Genomic DNA, 9,902 nt, shown 5'->3' on the forward strand with positions numbered 1-9,902 from the left:
TTTATTTTAATAATTTAATTAAATAAACTTTTAAACTTTTTTAACCGCACTATTAGTCAAGGGTTTGGCAGAATGAAGCCGTTCTACAGTAATTGCTTTAAAAACATAACGGAAAATTATTTCTTCCTTCAACTAATTGCTGCTCATTTCTTAACTAGCTGCACGTATGTATGTATTTGATGTATGTTTGTGTGTTTTTGAATTATAATTATTGAATGAATAGTTTATATTTTAACATTCTTAGCGCGCTATATTCCTTAGTTCTTATAAAAATTCTTACAAGTTAGTGATTTTATATGAGTGAGGCATTAATTTGCATGCATAATGTTAGCGCAATATAAGTGTGTTTTGTTGTAGTTGAAACCTTTGTTTATGTTGATGGCTTGAAATTATGTTGTGTTTTGGTTTTCTTTGAAACGTCAAATCTTCAGCGATTTTATTCTATGTGAGTTGTGGGAGGAAGAAAAGAAAATTGAGAGTTATTTTGTAAACAATTGCAATGAGTGTAACTAACGCCACGTGCTCACCATAGTAATGCTGCTATTAGTCCACATAACACTTGATGTTTATTATGCGCACATAAACAATTTTTTAGGTAATTCCAAACTAATTACACATTATTCGGTTCATAATCACAAGCAAAAATCAATGTTAAGCTTTTTCCACTCAAAAAATCCGAAAAGCTTGAATGTTCTACATCTTTAATATCCACCACACGGGTGAGTCAATTGCCGCTAATTAGCGCAAACAACTTAAGTGACTTATTAGAACCCTTTAAGTGAGTACGCACTGGAAATTGGTGTAATGAACCGTAAAACAAGCAAATTTAATGCGTTTGAAAATACAAGCACTAATCTCTGAATGCAGCATGCGCGCCAATAAATGTCTTGTCATGTGAGGCACACATTTTCTTTAATAAATATATGCCATACGAATACATATACATGCAAGTATGTTTATGTAACTTACAAATATTTATTTTTTTTATTCGATCTTAATGCTAGGCAGGTATAGATTGTAGTTGGAGACGCTACACCAACACATTTTCAGCATTTTTTAGGGAATTTTATTCTTATATAATGTTATGTCGTAATGTAGCAGTGAAGTTAGCGGTAAATCTGCTATCAATTTAATGTCTAGTATATCGGTATAACTATTTGTGATAATTTTTCATAATTATTTTATCTTTATTTCTATTTGTGGTTTGTGGTAAGTTGGTTTGCAATGACCTAGACAATGCATACTGGCAGATATAAAATGAAAAACATGAATTTGTCATTTATAAAACTTTTTTTTTAACTACGCCTATTCATATATACTAAAGTAATGTTCTGTCTCGGCCACGGAGCTTTTAACACCAATTCGATGGGCTTTCAATTATTATATGCAAAGTTAACATAATATAGGCCATTTTGCGTTGACCATTTCATTTTAGTATTATTATTCAGCTATAACCAGAGTTGCATAATACACTAAAAAATAATTTAATTAATATTTTGTAGTTAATTGTTTTTATTTTGTAATCCTGAAAATCTTTTAAAAAATATTTTTTTTAATATTTAATTTCAAATATTGGTTGAAAAAAAATAACAAACACGTGATTGAAAAAAAAAATCAAAACCAAAATTAATATTTTAATTTTTCATCCCAGCATCTTTGATTAAAAATTGAAAAGCTAACCTCAAAATCGGTATTAAATATTGAGGGTTAATCCTGAGATGTTGATATTAAAAATTTAAAAAATGATTTGAAATTTTTTAAATCTTATATCTAACCTCAAAATCTGCATTAAATATTGAAAATTTAATTGTTAATCCTGAGATGTTGATATTAAAAATTTAAAAACTCATTTGAAATTTTTTAAATTTATATCCAACCTCAAAAACTGCATTAAATATTGAAAATTTAATTGTTAAACCAATATGTTGGCGTTAAAAATTTAAAATCAACTTTTTATCCAAAAATGTTGCAGCAAAAAATTCACAACCCTGGCTATAACTAATTTTAACATATTTTGTTGCTTATAACCGCTGCGTACGCTTACAAACTGTTAACTACATTTTAGGTTAGGGTGTCTCTAGGAATAATGTCCTATCATTAATGATTGAAGGAGTCTGTTTGCATGTGTTCTTGCTTGCTTTTGTGTGAGAATATAGAAATTTGCAAATTAAACAATAATGTTTCAATAATGCTAAGGCATTTTAAATATGATAACATGCACCTGCTTAAAATTATTTACATTTATGCAAATTGCTTTAGATATAGTGTGTGTGTGTGTACTTATGTTTAAATATACATGTTTTGATAACTTTTGTTCGCAGAGGGCGTTACAGTTTATGTTTTTTCTTTTAATTGAATTGGAAAACAATTTATTGTGTCATTTTTGCATATGAATTTTTGATTTGTGGCACATTTTAAAGAAAATTTTGCGTGTTGCTACAAAAAATGTCGCAAATACCTAAAGTAGTTTGGTTATCGTATGCAGCTGACATCGTAGCCATCATATATGCATGAATATATTCAGGCTCAATGCAATTTGAACACAATTCAGTTGTAGGATGATAGGAAAAAAAACAAGAATGGCACAGTGTAACGATTTCAGTGTTAGTTAAAAAAATGTTTCGTTTCGTTTTAGTATTATATATTAAATAAGTTAACTGCAAATATTTTGAAGTAATTAAACAAATTTTACTAGCCTTTTTGTATGTCTTAATTGTAACAAATGTATTCGATTTTAAATTTTTGCTTCACACGAAATTTAAACTAAATTTATTTAATTTTTTTATTTCTCAAATTTAGTATTTGTCTTACTTTTTCATAATTACCCTTCAGGTGGGCACAAAGTGAAGTCAGCCAAAATTCTGTTCGAAGATGTTCGTCATTTCACGTCGTCACACTGTGCGTACGCCATCTTGTTTAGTGTTTGTTTCTGTTTTCTCTAATTTTTTGTTGTTGTTTTAGCTTATCACTAATAAAGCATTAACAATTACCGAAATAAGTCTATAAAATATTAATGTTACTATAAATTGTATTTTTACTGTTATTAAATATATATTTATATATGTATATGTATGTTATATGCTTTCTAATAAACGGTATTTTGTATTATAACTTTTTTTTTCGCTATACTATTCCTTAATTTGTTTTTGCAACTGAGCTGCAGTTGAGCCATTAAATGTCGCGCTGACGACCAGCCAACGCAAGCGCGCACACGGTCTCGCACACACTCTTAAGAAGTCATTTTTTGATTAATTTTAACTAGCCTTTTTGACAGTTAACTCTGTATTAAGGCGCTACGACTTTCATCGTTAAGCACTTGAATTGTTTGTGTATCTGTCATGCTAAATATATAACGGTTTTAGCCTCCTCACGACGACAACAACTGGACCACGATGTTTCTAGAAAGCCAGCCAAGGATGATGCAGTAGCGATTCTTTGGAACGATCACCATAATCGTAGGTCAATTCTTCGCCCGGCTCTATGTCATCTTTTGCTACTAATATCAGGTGTGGCCGTTGCTTCACCACGACCACTTTTGTAATGAGATTGCCGTTACGTGAATGATTCACAAGACGTCCCAATTTGCCCGTATCCGCAGTTGCATCAATGCAGTACTGTTGATTTTGATGCCGAAAATAGTACATGTAACAGCCTGCGTTCTCGTCCAATGCATAACGCTTCTCGCGCGCACTCGCCTCGGTCAACGGTATAAGATCACCAATATACTCCACAACGAATTCACCGCGTTGAAAGTGTCGTTCGGCTACAACACCACGACCTTTGCCCTCGAAATGTGCCACCTTCAGTCCATCGGCGCGTTCTTCGAGAATAGCCCGCTCCAGATTGCGCATGATCTCTTCATTTACGGCAGTTTTAGTTTTACGTACACTACGACGTACGGGGAAGCATTCTTTTAAGGTGTGATTATTATTTGTTGTGGCAAGTGGTCGACCATTCACCAATTTCGGTTTGTGTGTCTGCATTTTGACCACATGTGATTTTGGTGCCACCAGCTTTTGTGGTTGTTTTAATGTATTCATTATTGTGGCGCACTTTTGTTGTTGTTCTTCACGTTTCTCGCAATCGTTGATCTCATGTTGTATAAACTTATCTGGCTCATTGTAATTCTGGTTGAAGTTGAGAAACATTACAATTAAATAATTTTAGATAAATATTAAATTCATTAACAGTGCTTAAAGTTATATTATAACGAGGAGGTAGCGAGGAAAAATGACAAATTTGAATGAATTTCTTTGATTATCGAAATTAATAGCGCTGTTGTTATAAAAGTATTGTTTCCTTAGAACTATTGTGAATACAAATCACATAATTCCTAAAAATTCTATTTTATTATAAAATATAAAGCACTCATATGCCTAAAGAAAATCTTTCACTTTGTTGTATAAAAAACTTAAGCACCCACGACCGTTGTTGAATAATATCACAATTCAACTGATAACAAAACCAAAACTTTTTCCAGTACTCACCATAGCGACTGCACATTCCTCAGGTAACAACTTAACTGCTTCCTCGACGTTATTTAGTGCGCTTAGCTCTTTTTGTGTGTTCAGCCTTCGTCGTGTTTTAGAATTGGAAGACGCCATTTTGCGTGGGGATTTGCGCGGCGATAAGTGTTCTCTGTTAAGTTTACATCCTGAAGGCGACGAGATTCTACCGTTCACAACAGCACACATAGGTGAGATCATAGGTGGCATAGTTTTAATTGGTGAAGGACATACAATACGATGTGGTGTTGCTGGTTTTCTTCTATGCTTATTGCCATTATCCGTCACCACAGACACGATCTTGTCATTTTGTTCTGTCAACAACACATCTCTATTCACTGTGTTAGTAAAAGCAACACCACTGTCGCAAGAACTATTGTCATTATCATTGTCAATGATCTCTTCCACCAAATCGTCTCCCTGTAAGGCTACAATGGCCATATTTGGTGCTTCACAAGAGAATGTGTCTAGTTTCTTGCACGGCGAAATGTTGAGTGTCACAATTTGATTGAAACGCCCGTTAAGTGCAGAAGTAAGCGCGGGTGGTGATGAAAAGATCGGCTCCACTTCTAGTGACGTATTTATCTTTATGGATGACGCTTGATTTAGCGTTTTGTCGACATTCAAAGTTAGTACGGGTTCTTGGAGAAATATGTTTTCTGAGGTGCTGATATTTGTACATGCGCTGCCAGTTGAAGAGTGGCTATCACGTAATTGTGAGCGATGTGTAAGAAAATCACTTCCGTAGACGGTCCCCTCTGTTAGCTGTGAACTAAATTCACTATCATTTGTATCTTCGTCAAGTTCACATGGTGTATCTGGTGTTGGTGGATGAATATTATTGTAGTGGGGCAAGTCTTCATACAAGTATTCTTCGTTTTCTGTGCAGCTTATGGTTTCAGTTTTTGTCACCGAAGTATCTTCTAATTTAGCGTTATTGGCAGCAGTTTTAGCCTTGAAGAAGTTTTCTATTGTACGTGTTTGTGAACGAGTGGCCAAAGGCACACCTGCAAAATAAAATTACATAAATTTAACAGAAAAACTTAGTGTGCTGCGGATTCTAATCACAGGGCGTGTCCAGAAGAAATGTTTAAAAATCTAAACTTATATAACATAAACGAAAACACGTTTACGTTACTAATTCTTCATATAAAATGTAATACTAAAGGGGTTCATAGAATCTAGTTTATTTGAAATAAAAACTAGAAACATATTTATGGCGTATGGTGCCATAAACCGTGACTTTTTGCCCAGCGCGCAATGATTGCAATGCATGGAACAAATTACTAAGCACTTGTAGTGAAAAGCGCGCTAAAATATGGCGCTGCGGACAGCCGCCGAAATATGTACTTACCAATCGTACGGCCAGCAATACCTCCTCTTTCGGCTCGTACCTTGCCAGTTGCTGATGGATATGATTTAGTTTTTCCGTGTGTTTTCACTTCTTTTTCGGATTGATGTTCTTTATTACCAACCTTTTCCATTAAGCAGTTATCAATTTTACAGTCTTTACGTTTAGGACTGGCAAAGTATTGTTCGTCCAAATGTGTACAGCCAACCGTAGATTTGAGTTCACCATTTTCTAACAAATTACTATTGGCGCTTCGCGCACCTCCGCCAGTAAGCGCAGCAACTTTTGTAGCGCGACGACGCACCATTTTTCAACAGCAATTTATTAAATCAAATTTTCTCAAAATATGTCCCCGAGCACCAACACGATGATCTCCACAAGATTTTTCGATGGTATTAAATAACTATTAAAAGAAAAAAATACACATATGTATCTTTTGAAAAGAAATTTCGCTGGCACAAAGCATACGATACAAAAAACAAAAAAATGGTCAGCTAACGTCGCCCCGCCAATGCAATGCAATGTAGGCGCTACAAACGCGCTATCGTTTTCACATCACGATGAGCCGCAGCTGCTGCCATCAAAGCCTTCGAACTATTCTTCCTCTTCTTACCGACGATCGGATCGACGCTTGTTTTGCAATTTTTCGTAGGCTTCTATAAACACTTTATCCAGCGGTGCACCAGCCGTATTGCATCAACAAACCATCAATTAATTAATAACTTTACTTCTAAATACTTTTCAGATCAGTTTTTACAATTATGATTACATTTTTCTACGCTGAACACCGATGTTCTGTTAATAATTGCTCCGACCTTTTTCACTTATTCGCTGCCTCTGCTTCCGATTATTGTGCTTTGTTGTTATTTAGCAATATAATGCCACATGACAGAGATAAGCGCTATACGCAACCACAGTCACATCACACTGGCTAGAGTGAGCCAATAGATAATTACAACAGGGTGCTCAGCAAATGTAGAAATTGATATTTTGAAGTTTTTACCTTAAACAACACATTCTAATTTGTTTTCAGCCGAAATTTCCTACTGTTGTGTTAAGTATCTGCTGAAATATAAATAAATATATGATAATAGGGGTATTCCTTGCTTTTGCAAAAGCATTGCACGGTGCACGAATTGCAGATATTTCCTCTTGGTGTACCGGCACAACAACAAACACACGCAGAAAATTATTTGCAATGGCTGTGAATATGTCAGACCAAAAGCCATGTTTATTCTCGTGCAATGGCACGTAAAAAAATAATTGCGAGCCTCTACCAGCTGTTATTTAACTTAAATATGTATTTTGACGTCAAATTGTTGAGGAAGGAAATTTTAAATAGATTTTATAATTTCTATTTAAATTATAAAGCTTTGTTACAGTTTTTTTTTGTTAAGAATGAATGCAGAAGGTGCACCAATTCACAATAGCCATGCACAATAGTCATTTACAATAAATTGACATATTCAGCCGTTCATATATCACAAGATTCTGCAATGGGTGTCGTTGTATATTTCGGTATAGGATTTTTGCAATCTGCAATCTTGCAAGGGCAAGAGAATCCCCATAATGTATTACCGAAATTAATAAATTTTAATCAATTTCAATTTGAAAAATTTTGTATTCTCCTGAACTGGTAGGCGATTGCTAAGAGGACCTCCGAAGAAAGATTCATGGCGGTGAAGACTTTTTTGCTTGAAAGTATCTCAAATTCTAAACTGAAAAGTATTTTTAATACCAATAAAATACTAACAAATAGTCAGATTCAGCAACATAACCGTTTTTAGTGAATAAATTAGATGTAAAAAGTGGCTCAAAAATCGGAGTTATTATGAAAAGAATGATAATTTTATCATTAGTTAATATATAAATCTAAGCAATGGTGGATATAATCTTTTAATTAATATTGTCTGTTGATGCAACCCTGCATAGTGTTAATTTGGTGAAGAGCAGTACCATTCACAATGGACATGTATCATCGGAAATGAAATAAACGAACGTTGAACACTAATCATCTGTTACCGGCCGAAGCCATGATTGTTTTGTATGTATGTGTATTGGTAGTGGTGCAACTGGTGCTGGAGCCACTTGAAACTCAAACAGTTATTAGCACATGCAATGCAGTTCTGTGTTATGTTAATGCATCTCAACAACAGTAAATAAACAAATAATTTTTTAACATATTTTATAAATTTATTTATTTAGTTAAAGTAATGAGTTGTATAATTAAATAAAAAGTATTCTACATATACTAACTAAATACATTATGCTTATGAATGCCAAAAACAAAAGCAAAAGCAGCTGTGATAAATAAAGGTTAGTGTTATTTGTTTCTACTGGCATATGTAGAAAACTATATACACATGTATGCTTGTATGCCTGTGTGCGTTTGTATACAGTAAAAATTAGTCATGAGTAGAAGGTGCTCTTGGCCAAAAGTTGTTTACGGTTTTTTTATGCTTTGGCTTACGTTCTCAACCACCTTGGCGGATTTTAAACAACAAATGTACTGCTCTCTCAGGCGCGTATCACAGAGAGTGCACTGGGAGCGCGCACGCACTGGAGAGCAATTGGAAAAATCATATTATTTGGCCTTTACAAAGCGTGTGTTGGAGCAATAGTCAGTCTGTTTGAGTTGGATATCAGTAGTCATCGGATAGACTCGACGTGGAACGGTCGTTTGGTGTTTGTTAGTTAATAACGGGGGGAACGTGGTGTTCACGACAGAAGTCACTATTTGTTCCTTCACTTTTGAATAAGTGTACATTTTCCTTGCGTTCGCATTAATATAAAAATTTAAATAATTATATAAATATATATGTGTGTGTATTTATACAAATGCATTCAAGTCCAGCTTAATCACTATACCATATAAAGCAACAGTCCGCAAACGTTCATATTGGCTAGTATATACATATGTATGTATATATGTACATGAAGCAGTTGTAGAGTGAAAAATTTACGTTAGTACTCGCAGAAAGTGTTATAAGCGAATAAGAAAATCAAAGATATTTTTATGGTGGAGTTTTTCGGTTTTTCGGGTTCGGCCAATAAAATAGCGAAAATTCGTACAAACACAAAACGGAAAACGGAAAAAATAACGCAATAGATTCAATTCTTGCAATCGAGTTGGAATCTGTAAAATCGAAAGAAGTCAAATTGATATAAGAAGAAGCACGCGAAGAAGGAAAAAGTGCGAATTTTGTGTGTGTGAACGCGCGTGTGTTTGTGTATATGTGTATACAACTTGTGTGTGTTTATGTGTGTATAAAAGTGTATGCGAAAAGTGAATAGCAGAAGAATTGTGAAAAACAGGTTTCTTAGTTGTGGCAGCGGTCGCTCATATAGAAGTAGCAGCAGCAACAGCAACAGTAACAACAAAGCCAACCGCAATAGCAATAGCAAAGGAAGTAGCAGCAGCAGCAGCACCGCATAGGCAACATTAACCAAATCAACGAATTGAGCATACGAAAAGCAGAACCAATAACAACAATACCTAACAAACATAAAAATACAAAAAATCAGTAGAATACGCAGCAGCAGCTGAGAAAAAAAAAAAAAACAATTGAGGTGAGTCAAAGTTTAAGCCCAACCGCAACGATGAATAACTGGAATATTGGAGTTTACTGCGAGAGAACAAATGGCTGCCAAACTTACTATAAGGTGAAAGGGAACTTCCTTCATAACATGCATAGTTGTTTCCTTCATTTCTTACAGCGTGGTATTTCCCATAGTTTATAGTTTTGGAGTAATGGTATTTTAAGCGTTTCCATAGGTTGAGAATTTGAGGTAATGCTAATGGTCTTAATAGGTATACCTCAAAGGCAAATGTTTTGTTTCTAAATATAGAGACTTTACAGCTAATTATCGAAATTAATTATTAATTAAATTAATCGAAGATAATATATATGTACATGCTTTTGAAAGGCGAGTGGTCGGCTGAGTACAAAAAAATCGACACTTTTGAAAATTAATTAGTTTTACTTTTATTCAACAGACATCTACTGATCGATTAATATATCGTTTAGTTTTTCCAATTTCATTGC

The 9,902-nt window shown here is 34.2% G+C and overlaps 1 protein-coding gene across 4 annotated transcripts; it reads right to left on the reverse strand.

Annotated features, from left to right (window-relative positions):
* Positions 1-3,075: 3,075 nt before the first annotated feature.
* On the reverse strand, positions 3,076-6,734 carry LOC108967650 (histone-lysine N-methyltransferase pr-set7). Of its 4 annotated transcripts, none has more exons than XM_018931215.1 (4): positions 6,626-6,734; positions 5,860-6,259; positions 4,488-5,512; positions 3,076-4,127 (listed from the first exon to the last, which is right to left on the reverse strand). In XM_018931215.1, the coding sequence occupies exons 2-4, from the start codon at positions 6,161-6,163 to the stop codon at positions 3,399-3,401; spliced, it is 2,058 nt and encodes a 685-aa protein (XP_018786760.1). In that variant the 5' UTR covers positions 6,164-6,259; positions 6,626-6,734; the 3' UTR covers positions 3,076-3,398. The 4 variants fall into 4 exon arrangements, with proteins under 4 accessions (XP_018786760.1, XP_018786762.1, XP_018786759.1 ...); XM_018931217.1 differs by having other exon boundaries at positions 4,488-5,473; positions 6,470-6,726; XM_018931214.1 differs by having other exon boundaries at positions 6,470-6,725.
* Between the last annotated feature and the right edge of the window lie 3,168 nt (positions 6,735-9,902).

Source organism: Bactrocera latifrons, unplaced genomic scaffold, assembly GCF_001853355.1.
Source record: "Bactrocera latifrons isolate USDA-ARS-PBARC rearing strain unplaced genomic scaffold, ASM185335v1 scaffold_193, whole genome shotgun sequence".
NCBI classification, from domain to species: domain Eukaryota; kingdom Metazoa; phylum Arthropoda; class Insecta; order Diptera; family Tephritidae; genus Bactrocera; species Bactrocera latifrons.